The sequence below is a fragment of the Thalassophryne amazonica genome, chromosome 7, assembly GCF_902500255.1.
Source record: "Thalassophryne amazonica chromosome 7, fThaAma1.1, whole genome shotgun sequence".
In the NCBI taxonomy this organism is placed as follows: domain Eukaryota; kingdom Metazoa; phylum Chordata; class Actinopteri; order Batrachoidiformes; family Batrachoididae; genus Thalassophryne; species Thalassophryne amazonica.
In genome coordinates, this window is record NC_047109.1 from 113,413,495 (window position 1) to 113,426,716 (window position 13,222).

Below are 13,222 nucleotides of genomic sequence, written 5' to 3' on the forward strand. Positions count from 1 at the left end.
ATCTGTATGGAGGAGTGGACCAAAATCCCTGCTGCAGTGTGTGCAAACCTGGTGGAAAAACTACAGGAAACGTTTGACCTCTGTAATTGCAAACAAAGGCTACTGTACCAAATATTAACACTGATTTTCACAGGTGTTGAAATACTTATTTGCAGCAGTAACATACAAATAAATTATTAAAAAATCATACGTTGTGATTTCCAGATTTAATTTTTTTTAGATTATGTCTCTCACAGTGGACATGCACCTAAGATGAAAATTTCAGACCCCTCCATGATTTCTAAGTGGGAGAACTTGCAAAATCGCAGGGTGTTCAAATACTTATTTTACTCACTGTATAAATTAAGATATAAAGGCATTAAGTTTGAAAAGCATGAGTTTGAAAACTGCCCCGTTTGTTGTCCTACAGACGTTTATTTGTCCATCTTGCTTATTTTTGCTCTTTAAGAATCCTTATGCTAAATAGCGCAGGCTGTGGTGTGCACGCTGCTTCCTGCATAAATCCTCTGTTGTTCACTCCTCCATGTTGCTGTGCTCCAGCAGTCCATGTCCATCTGACATTCTTCTGTCCAAACCGCATCATGCAACATCCAGCCTGTTGTGCAAGGCGTGTTTATCAGTCTGTCTCACTTATTTTTGGAATTTAAAAGTCCTTATGTTGAGTAACAACACATGCTGTGGTGTGTACATGTGCTACACTGATTTTCTGTGTGTTGTTAAGTGAGGAAAAAATGTGACTTCTACTCTGGAAAATATGGTGTATGACACTAAAAATGTTGGGAAGTGGATCTGAATAATATTAATGCACAGCAGGAAAGATGAATTGCTAGGCTAAAAGAAAAAAGTTTGCTCACTGAAATGATAAATCCTTTTAACATGTTATTTTCTCTGTTCTCTTGGCAGTCGCATCATCATGTCTCAGACCTCTACGAAGACCTGAGAGATGGACACAACCTGATCTCCCTGTTGGAGGTCCTCTCTGGGGAAACACTGGTGCGTAGCCCTGATATCTGATCTTTGGCACCAGCTTCAGAACTTCATGTCTGTCACTTCAACTCTGCTCTGAACCAAAACCTAATCTTGACTAATTACAGAAGAAGCACTCATCTTAAACCAACCATGAAGGTCTTCCTCCAGGCAGCAAATCATAACCAGTCACAGCCAAAAAGCTTTAACCTGAGCAACTTTTTTCATGTTCCATTTATAAAAGTGACCTGACGCACCTCTTCGTTTGTTTTTCAAATCATTCCACGTACATGCTTGCGTCTTTTTTGGCAATTTGTGTGCAGGAGCCTCTCTCTTTCTCTCTCTCTCTCTCTCTCTCTGTCTCCACCAGCTGCAGCTCTGCTGATCTTCTGAACATCTCCATAAACACATTCTTGTTTTTTGTTTTGTTTATTTCAACCTGGCCTCTATTTTTAGTTGTTTTTGGTTCAGATTTCACTCTGGACAAAACTGATGATAATCCGTCAGGTATTGAATACGAATGCCGCAAAGCGCTAAACGACGATACAAAGTAGTCCTATGGCCCAAGTGGAAGAACCTTCAAAGTAAGCAACTTCTTTTTCCAACTGACTTGACAAATGCATCATTAGAAGTGTCTGGTGGCATGGAGAAGATCTTTACAGAGGTAACCGTGGACATGCTAGCTAAGTAAACGCCAAAAAAACCCAAAACAACCATTTTTAAAAGAGTGGTTATACAGGCTGCCACTTGCCTTAGCCTGGTGAAGTCTATTCTAGCTGATTATTGTTGAGGTCCTAGTTTCTGTTGTCTGCCACCAGAGCAGAAGAAAGAACCGTCATCTATAATCAACTTGTATGGACTTGATTGAGAGTACCATTTCTAAACCAGAACGCTAAGGTAAGTAGTTACCTTGTTATGTGAAAGTTTCTTTATATTTATTGAGGTAAAGGTACACACATGTACCTCTGACAGGCTTACACACTGCCAGAGACGTCTAATCATATGTGGCCCCCTGAGTGTTTTCCACTTGCCCTTTAGGTTTACACTGTATAGCGCTCTAACTCAGTAGTTGAGCAGTTATCTTCATTTTCGTCCTGAGTGAAAAGTTCAGCACAACAACCTCTAAAAAAAAAAATAGGCACCAGGTTGAAAAATTGCCAGAGTTGCCCTTTAACCTCACTTTGGCCTGTGTGTTTGTGAACTACACTTGTGTTGGATCCACTGTTCCTCTTTCCTTTAACCTTCCTCTGTGTGCGGTGACCTTTCACCTCCTCTCTTTGCACTGCTCTCACCGGCGTTAGCTGAGGGAGCGAGACCTGGTCAGGAGTGTTCGTTTGGTGAGTGGGTAGATCGTTTAGTTACTTTAATTTTAATCATCTGAATTTTCACATATATGGCTGCAGATTTGGCTGTGCTCAGTAATCACACATCCTGTCTTGGCAAATTATGTTTGTTTTTGCATTTTTTTAATTTCAGTTATTTCTGATTAATCTTGTGGCATCTGGGTTATAAAACCTGTCCAGTGTTTTGAAGTTACTACCATCATATGTAGGATGCATGCACTCACTGCTTCCTGTAAGTAGTGCTCTGTTTGGTGACGCTGCATGAATTTTATTTATTTATTTGCTGATTTTCTTGCATCTTTTTTTTCATTATTCTTTCGTGGCCTTTGTAATTCATATTTGTGGTTTCAAACTTGGATTCTTGGCGGTGGTGGTGGGGGTTGGGGGGGCTGGCCATGCTCTGTCTTCAAAAGTAGCAGCACTGATTTAAAAATCTACCATTTTAATCACAAAGTTAAAATTATGTAATGAATGCGAGTCATTTTATGAGCAACATTGAAATCCTCATTTGAAAGCTGTGATAAATCAATATAAAATTATTGCGTTAACATATTTGGAAAATGTTCCTGAGGATTTGACGGGGAAAATCATGATGTTCTGTAACGTCGTGTGTGTTAGTGCACATCTTTTATAGATTCATGTGCGCACAGAAAATAAACATACAGGTCATGTTTAATGATGTGCACAGTAGGGCCGGCCGTCAGTGACTAAAATGAGGGGCCGTGTGTAGCCCCCAGGCTGCCAGTTTGAGACCACTGCAGTTGTATATGGGCACTTTCACATTAAAGGGTACCCAAAATGTGTCACAGGGGGTCAAAAATAAAGTCAGTCCTATTTAGAAAATACGAGGTCTGTCCATAAAGTATCGTACCTTATTTTTTTTTTAAACTATATGGATTTGATTCATATGTTTTCACGTCAGACAAGCTTGAACCCTCGTGCGCATGCGTGAGTTTTTCCACGCCTGTCGGTGACGTCATTCGCCTGTGAGCACGCCTTGTGGAAGGAGTGGTCCCGCCCCCTCGTCAGATTTTCATTGTCTGGAAATGGCGGAATGATTTGGTTTTTTTTTTTTCCATCAGAATTTTTTCAGAAGCTGTTAGAGACTGGCACCTGGAAACCATTCGAAAAATGTATCTGGCTTTCTGTGAACATTTTACGGGCTTCACAGAGAATAAGGTCTGTTAGTACAGCTTTAAGGACCCCCTTAAGGACGCTCGGCACACCGCGCTCCGAGCTGCGACGACGCGGCACAGACCACCGGACCATTTCTAAACGGATGGCTCTGTGGATACGAGACCGTCGTGTGCTCTTTCTCTGGTTATCACAAGAGCTGGACATCAGCCATTTTCCGGCAGATTTCACTTTTAACAAGAGATTTTGTCATGGAAAGCCGCGCGGAGGCTTCGCGCGTAAAGACCGATTCACTTTGGAAGCGAGACAAAGGAACATCTCCGTTTCGGCGTGACAGAGGACAAGTTCGGACATGTCTATCTCGGCTTTCAATGCTTACCAGTCGAGTGAGTTATAAGAGAAATTGTGGAGAACTGGACATGTCTGAACTTGTCCTCTGGCAAACTTGTCCTCTTGTCCTCCGAAACGGAGGTGTTCCTTTGTCTCGCTCGAACAGCGAATCGGTCGTGACGCACAAAGCCTCCGCGCGGCTTTCCACGACAAAATCTTTTGTTAAAAGTGAAATCTGCCAGAAAATGGTTGATGTCCAGCTCTTGTGATAACCAGAGAAGGAGCACACGACGGTCTCGTATCCACAGAGCCATCCGTTTAGAAATGGTCCGGTGGCTTGTGCCGCGCCGTCGCAGCTCGGAGCGCGGTGTGCCGAGCGCCATTGTGGGCCATCCTTAAAGTTGTAGTAATAGTCCTTATTCTCTGTGAAGCCTGTAAAATTTTCACCGAAAGCCAGATAAATTTTTCGAATGGTTTCCAGGTGCCAGTCTCTAACAGCTTCTGAAAAAATTCTGATGGAAAAAAACCCCAAATCATTCCGCCATTTCCAGACAATGAAAATCCGACGACGGGGTGGGACCACTACTTCCACAAGGCGTGCTCACAGGCGAATGACGTCACCGACAGGCGTGGAAAAACTCATGCATGCGCACAAGGGTTCAAGCTTGTCTGAAGTGAAAACATATGAATGAAATCCATATACCGTATTTTCCGGACTATAAGTCGCACCGGAGTATAAGTCGCACCAGCCACTTTATCCATTATAAAGAAAAACAAACCATAAATAAGTCGCACCGGAGTATAAGTCGCACCGGCCACTTTATCCATTATAAAGAAAAATAAACCATAAATAAGGTCCACTGGACTATAAGTCCCATGGACATACAGGTATGTTAACATGAAAAGTTCAGATGATAATATTGTGATGGCTACCGTTTTCGGATGCATATTTCACCAGTCGCAACTTGTAATCTGCAGAGTATGATTTTCTTTTTGGTGGCATTTTTTCGGGCCTTCTCCGTTGTCTTGTTATGTTATCAGTAACGTTAAAATTTTTATTTTTCTATGGTAGTCAGAAGTCGCAGGAACAGTCACACAAGCCTCGAGTGCCCTCTCGTGAGCTGCATTTTACCTACGGATATGTTTGTATTTTGCGGACCACATTGTGAGCCGAACCATGCAGCGCCTACCTGCGCAGCTCATGACCGCCCAGCGGTGTCGATACAGCTCCTTCCAAGTGCAGACGCTAATCCTCCGCCGTCGCTCAGTGCTCCCATGCAGCTCTCAGCGTCAACTCTGCTCACACTGATATCCAAGGGTTGAAGCTGTCTTGTTAGCCGTCCCGGAATAAACACCATGTTCGTCTGCTTCAAACGCTTTTCACAATCATTGACGCCAGCTCCTTCCAAGTGCACACGCTAATCCTCCGCCGTCGCTCACCCAATGCTCCCACGCAGCTCTCAGCGTCAACTTAAACACTCTGCTCACATTGATATCCAAGGGTTGAAGCTGTTCTGTTCGCCATGCCGGAATAACAGCAAGCACTGTGTTCGTCAGCTTCACACGCTATGGGTGAGGTGAGGAATACGCATCCAAAGTTCTGTTCTCTGATTGGTTATCGCGACCAGCGTGAACTATAGGATGGCCGTCATACTACAGTGCCCATGATGCATTGCATTTCCTTTTCCGGTGGCCATTTTAAAACATAGATCGACTCTGTCACGTAAAATTGTTTTGTTACAGTAAATTAATTGAGATCCTACCGGTATATTTTTCATTTATAAGTCGCACCGGAGTATAGGTCGCACCCCCGGCCAAAACATGTAAAAAAGTGCGACTTATAGTCCGGAAAATACGGTAGTTTAAAAAAAAATAAAAAGGTACGATACTTTATGGACAGACCTCATAGAATCATAGAAACAAATCCCTCGGTCAAAAAATTCCATCTGAATCTGTCCCCACACTTTGTTGTCTTGTTGGGGACAGAATTTTCAACAAAGAAAAGTCACATTTTACAATGTGCACAAACACTGTTGCAACATTGCATCTAATTTTAACCCTTTTTAAATGCAGGTCTCGCATTTTGTTACCTTACTGTAAAAATGAGTAAATTTAGTCTGGGTTTATCTTTTTTCTTTTTTTCTTTTTTTTTGGTCCTTGGATTGGAAGAGACATTTTTTTAAACAAAATTTCCTAGTTTCCAAGGGTGACAAAAAGTATATTCATTCATTCATTCATTCATTTTCTGATACTTATCTGAGTCCAGGTCAGAGTGGCAGCAGAATAAGCAGCTCAGTCTACGCTTCCCTGTCCAAGTCCTATAACTCTCCCCAGGGAATCTCGCGGCATTCCCAAACCATCTGGGAAATATGAATGGATGGTAGCACTGGTAGATGCAGATTTTTTTTTATATATAATATATATAGTTCTGCCTTTTATAATTTAATACCAGTGCAATTTGAAATACACACTTTTTTGGCACAGATTTACCCACCAAACAGGCATATTTCCAGCCATAACTTTTTAATCAATCAATCAATCAATCAACTTATTTCTTATATAGCGCCAAATCACAACAAACAGTTGCCCCAAGGCGCTCCATATTGTAAGGCAAGGCCATACAATAATTATGAAAAACCCCAACGGTCAAAACGACCCCCTATGAGCAAGCACTTGGCCACAGTGGGAAGGAAAAACTCCCTTTTAACAGGAAGAAACCTCCAGCAGAACCAGGCTCAGGGAGGGGCAGTCTTCTGCTGAGACTGGTTTGGGCTGAGGGAAAGAACCAGGAAAAAGACATGCTGTGGAGGGGGGCAGAGATCGATCACTAATGATTAAATGCAGAGTGATGCATACGGAGCAAAAAGAGAAAGAAACAGTGCATCATGGGAACCCCCCCCACAGTCTACGTCTAAAGCAACATAACCAAGGGATGGTCCAGGGTCACCCGATCCAGCCCTAACTATAAGCCTTAGCGAAAAGGAAAGTTTTAAGCCTAATCTTAAAAGTAGAGAGGGCATCTGTCTCCCTGATCTGAATTGGGAGCTGGTTCCACAGGAGAGGAGCCTGAAAGCTGAAGGCTCTGCCTCCCATTCTACTCTTACAAACCCTAGGAACTACAAGTAAGCCCGCAGTCTGAGAGCGAAGCGCTCTAATGGGGTAATATGGTACTACGAGGTCCCTAAGATAAGATGGGACCTGATTATTCAAAACCTTATAAGTAAGAAGAAGAATTTTAAATTCTATTCTAGAATTAAATCATAGTAGAGCTTAGATATTTGTCATGATTATTCACCACGTGGGCATTATGGACATTAAACTAATATTACTGAAATAAACTCAAGAATCTACTCACAATTTCACTATCAGTACCCATCTTTCACTATGTACCCTTTAGTGTGACAGCACCCAAATATCACTTACATTTTAAAAACAGCAAACTTTTATGGATAAAAGGTTCATTATTTATTACAGCATTTAATTTTTTGTCTGCTTTTACTGATTTGACACAAACCTGAAACATTGATCAGTGCAGAGTAACAATTCCAATAATCTATCAACTCTGGATCAACATGTTAATATCCTCATAATCAGCCAGTTTACTGATATTCATTTTCACTTTCCTGCTCATGTCTTCATTTTGAGAGGATGCACTCTGCTCGCCACGATCACTCCAACGAGCTGTTCAGAATAATTAATCACCATAACCTCGTCTGTCTTCTGTCCTCTTCAGCCCAGAGAGAAAGGCCGCATGAGATTCCATAAACTGCAGAATGTGCAGATCGCGCTTGACTTCCTCAAACACCGCCAGGTAAGAGTCTCCGCACAAGGATGAGCCGTGGATTCAGAATTTCCCAGCCGTTTTTACAGCTGTGCTCAGTCTCTCCAAGGATTCCCTCCTTTTCAATAAAAACAACAGATGTCAAGAAGTAAACAGACCCGGTCGGGATTATTGGCACTTCTTTGAAGTACAGAGTTTGAAGCATTTTCAGAACTTGAAGCAAATTGGCTGATTTTGTATAAGCACAACATTTAAGAAAACATCCAACATTATTGAAAGACAAGAAACTAGAAGGCACTGAGAGAGCACATAACCTCTGCCAGGGTCACATGTTGCTTAAAAAAGTCTTCTGGATCCAAAATATGTTCCAGATCAACTTCCAGATAAAATTCTTCATTTTCTAGGACAATATCCATCTGCCAAACATTTTTCTGGGTCTCTGTTTTAGAAAATATTACGAATCACCTCCCAGATTGTGATCTATCTGCTCGCTAAATTTGATTGAAATCGGCTCATTACTATTTGAGTTATCGTGCTAAAACTTCAAGGAAACAGTTAAATGCCAGTGAGAACATTGCGGCCATGTGGCTGAGGTAGAAATACTTTCACATCATGAAATTTAAACAAAATATTACAATAGATTTACAGTAAATCATCATTTTTCCAGTCGTAGAAACAGTTAGGAACAATCAGATGAATCTGTCTGAAGTAGACGGTTTTCAAAAAAAGATTGTGAGGGAAGCCACCAAGACACCAGTGACAACTTCACAGGAGTTATGAGCTTCTGTGGATGTGATTGGAGAAACTTGGAGACACAGCTTGTGTCTGTTGCACCGGAATCACAGCTTCATTATGGAGTGGGAACAGATCAGTTCTGGGCTCAGGTCTCCTGTTTGCTTTAGGACAAAGTGTAGCTGGAAATCCTTCCTTCTCTGGTCCACTCCACACTCTGTCCAATCACAGACAGGCTTTGGTCTGATCTGGAATAGAAACTGTTCATTTTTGGAAGGATTTTGAAAAATGTGGGGAGTTGATATTTTGTCTTTGAAATTGTGAAATGATACATTCGATAAAATCTGTTTTTAAAGCACCTGCTAGAAATGCTGGGTGCAGCTTGGAATAGAAATCATGACATTTTGGTCTTTGTGATGATTACATTGTGTGACAGAGGTTTTTAGTCTTGGATGAGGTCGTGTCATGACTCACACCAGGTGGGACTGTAACAATTAAACTAACAGCACGGCTGCTTCTGCGTTTTGTCTCCACAGGTCAAGCTGGTGAACATCAGAAATGATGACATAGCAGATGGAAACCCCAAGCTGACGCTGGGGTTAATATGGACCATCATCCTCCACTTCCAGGTCTCCTCCTCTGTCAGTGATGCGTTCCAATTTATTATCGCTCTCACTCTCTGTGTGTGGGATCTGCACCTATCACCTGCCACTTCCCGTCTCCTTGGAAACAATCAGAAGGGGTGGTGCTCCTCACAAATCTCTCCTCAAATCAGAGTGATTCTCATTGTGCTCCTGGTCGTATCGTAAGATGGCGGTCGAGTTCTTAGTTTGCTTGTTGGTGAAGAGTATAAAAGAAATCAAACACCTGATCAGGGCGTGTTGGTGTGAGTCACTGTCTAAAGTGAAAGACTTTCTGCACTGCCAAACGCTGAACCCACTCAGTCACACAGCGCAGGCAGGGCTTTATTTGATTAAAATCCATGCCAACAGCTGCTGGGCACGGCGTCGCACCCTCAAAACTCAGCTTCACATTTCAAAAAGGTGAAGCTTTGTGTCAGTAATAAAGGAGGGAAAAAGGCTGCCGGTCAGGTTAAAGCTGACACCAAAAATAAATGGCAGAGTTGATTTCAAAGTAGTCGATAAACTATCCCCCTGTAAAAAATGTTTTGTTTTTGTTTTGCAGCCTGATGTTCCTTCATTTTATTAAAAATTCATTTATTAAAATTACTGTGGATTCAATATATATATATATATATATATATATATATATATATATATATATATATATATATATATATATATATATATATATATATATATATATATATATATATATATATATATATATATATATATATATTGAATCCACAGTAATTTTATTCAGGCTTTTTTTTTAACCAAAACATGTGTGTCATCTATAAAACGTTCAGAAAAAGGAAACAAAAAAAACATTTTAAATGACTCATGAAAATGGGAATTGATTTTTTTTTTTTTTACGTCTGTAAGTTGTCAAAAGAAGTTTCTGTTTCTGTCAATCTGTCCGTACGTATGGCAAAACCATCCACGTCCTAAAACTCAAGAGCTGTAAAACTCTCAACACCAAATTTTTTTATACATTATAACTAGGCGGTCAAAGCTCTGCCGCCCCCCCCCCAAGAAAACATGCATTTCTGACATTTTTACATTGCGACAAAAGCTGCTCAAATGTCTATCAAGTTCTCAAGAGTTAATTCATTTGAGAAGTTAATTTTTGGCAAAAAATAAAATGGGGTGACTTGAACTTGTCCTTTGCCCTTACTGGCAACTTACTGTATTTATTAATTTTTATAAGTTGTCCTTTGCCCTTACTGTATTTATTAATTTTTATAATTCCAACTGAAATAATGCTTGGATTAGAATGATAGATTTAGAAATATAGATTATCTCTAATTACCCTTCATTCATTGGAGTCAAGTTCAAGTCATCATTTGAAATGATGACTTGAACTGGACAAATGACCAGTTTCAGTTACATGTGAAGACTTTATTAACAAATGGAGATGTAATTTTGTTTTGAGCAAACTGAAGGAAATTGCTCTTGAAAAAAATTTGAAAAAACATTGCTATAGGTACCCACATCTATCTCTCTCTCTCTCTCTCTCTCTCTCTCTCTCTCTCTCTCTCTCTCTCTCTCTCTCTCTCTCTCTCTCTCTCTCTCTCTCTCTCTCTCTCTATATATATATATATTTAAGCTTGATGTTTATTTCATGAGGCCAGTAAATGGTTCATAGTTTTGTGGAGTGTAGGATTATAAAATGAAGAGAATATTAATGTAGGATTATGAAATTTAGAGAATTTTAAAAACATGGTAAAGATGTCCTCGTGAACGTTGTAATTAGAAATGGTTTGTCTCAGTATAAATGGATTTTCAATCATGCAGTGGTGATGGTGTTAATTGGTTTGTTTTGGACGTTAATGAATATTTGATAATTAACTGGGGTGTCCAGTGATTTGGGTAAAATTCCATTCTTTGGTTTCCATTGATATCACAACTATTTTTTTTTTTTTCCGGTTATGGGTTATTAACATCTTTCATAATTGTCCTATTTTTTTTATTTTTAACAATTCATTTATTCACACTTTCATAGATCTCAGATATTCAGGTGAACGGTCAGTCAGAAGACATGACAGCCAAAGAAAAGCTTCTTCTTTGGTCCCAGAGGATGACCGATGGCTACCAGGGCATCCACTGCGAGAACTTCACCACCAGCTGGAGGGATGGCAAGCTCTTCAACGCCGTCATACACAAGCACTAGTGAGTATTCAGTTCATTACTGTTGTGATTAAACAAAAATACAACAAGTTTAAAGACAGAATTACCTGCTACCAAGATTTAGGCTTAGCCAAACACCTCTGTTCACGTCATGTCTCCATCAGCTCTCTCTTGACCTCAGAGGCCAAGGACCAAGAGACATGAGTTTGAATTCCCAAAAAGAGCATACATACATGTGCTGTATTTTTCTGCGTGTTAGTCACACCTGTCAAAAAATGGTTCTGAAAGAGGAAAAATCTGGAGTAGAAGTTGCAGGACCTCCCAAACGAGCAAAAAACCAGGGCGTGTACTCCAGAAAATGATGTGGAACCTTTCCACAGTGACCAACTGTCTGAGTTCAATGTCAAATTTGAGGACAAGCAGTTTTTCAGTCATACATCTTTTCCTAATTGACAAACATCCAGCTTCCAGAAAAGCTGGTGATGAATAGTTTATGAATTCCAGCCATTTTTAGACTCATTTCTGTCTACGTTGGTTTGCTTTTGCCAGAGTTGAACTCGAGTCATACTTGAAAAGGCATGTTGGTTTGGCGGTGGGGGGGTTGAGGTAGAGACTGTACGTGTGGAAAGTTTAGCTTTAGTAATGTTGTGCTGAACCTCGATGATGATGCAGAGCTTTGACAAGTGATGCCAGGACATGTGCCAACACATCACCATGCATGAACTTTACTGACTACATGCTGCAGTGGAGTCAGGGTTTGATGTCAGCACATTTATCGAATTACAGTCCACAGTGCTGTTTTAAAATGGCAACAAAATTATACTGTAGTACTCTGCCAGCATTAACAGTACTTTCATTTTGTTATATTTATACATGATAAGCATGAATATTCAGTAAGGTATATCTTATATATTATATTCCAGTTCTAAGGTGGAACTATGCTAGTATACTAAGGTATATGTAAATATCTAAAAAGGAAGAGTAAAATAGAAGAGTAGAATAGAGTCGAGCCACTTAGGTGCCTGGTCTTGAGAACCAGGGATGGTAGGTTGAAAAGTTTTTTTATCCCATGGGAACTCTCCCTAACCACCTAAGTGGCTCGAGGAAAAAAACTATATATAATAATAAATAATAACACATAAGATTGATAAGACATCATATATATAACTATATTTAAATATTAAGGGTAATAAACAACATATACAATAAATATGGTACTATATAAAATACAGGAGTAGATATTGAAACCTAAATATTAATACAGGAAAAGATTTGGTCATGGTCATGGTATTTTATTATAGAAACATAAGCTATGATGTAATGTGTATTGTTATCTATCTAAAGTAACTCTGCTAGCATACTATAGGAAAATAAAAAGCATAATCTATATGCTATCAAATGGAAACCTAAGAACTAAGGTACTATATGTTGATATCTTGAAAAAGAGCACATAAACTGATGAATCATTAATTTTATACTAATTTTATACTGGGGGAACCCCCCCCCATTTATTTATTTTTTTTTATTACATTTTATTATATTTATTATATTTTTTTTATAATGCTTCATTTTTGCATGTAGGTGCACAATCCATCACTTGCGTTTCCACGGCAGTGCAGTTATATCTGCTTGGAATGGTAGCTAAAACTGTTTAATAGACAGGGTGGATTTTGGTTTTGAAATCGGTATTGGTATTTTACTAATTGTCTATATTCATTGGCATTAGTATGGTGTGCTAAAACTACACCAAACACCTCGAGTTGGTTAATTGCAGAGGTCTACTCGGTTGATCCAACAGTTAGTATGCACTGGTGCTGCGCTTTGGCGCATTCACAACATCATGGAACCACCTTGGAAAAAATGGCAAACACCCAGGAAGACAACCAGTCCATTCCCACATCTCTAAAACAGTCATCTGCCTGCCTCAGCCAGGTGAAATGCGGGCGTCCCCTTGACTTTTTCCAGCAGTTCTGAGGTCCTCAATACTCAGGCACCTGCATGCTGGATCACGCACAGAGAAACACTCCACACGGCCAAAATGTCGTAGCTGACGCTCCCTCAGAATGCAAGCGAGTCTCTCAGCTTCTCTTCAAAGACATTCCAGCGGTACCCAAGGATCCTCCAAAGACACGTAGTACCAAAGACATTCAGTCGTCGCAGTGAGAACTCACTTCCTGCAGTTT

At 40.1% G+C, this 13,222-nt stretch overlaps 1 protein-coding gene across 1 annotated transcript in view; it reads left to right on the forward strand.

The window, feature by feature from the left end:
- Positions 1–13,222, forward strand: part of LOC117513519 (plectin-like) — a 192,198-nt gene that overhangs the window by 52,154 nt on the left and 126,822 nt on the right. The window contains 4 exon segments of the mRNA XM_034173689.1: positions 904–993; positions 7,507–7,584; positions 8,823–8,915; positions 10,915–11,081. Of these exon segments, the coding sequence (XP_034029580.1) occupies positions 904–993; positions 7,507–7,584; positions 8,823–8,915; positions 10,915–11,081 (428 nt within the window).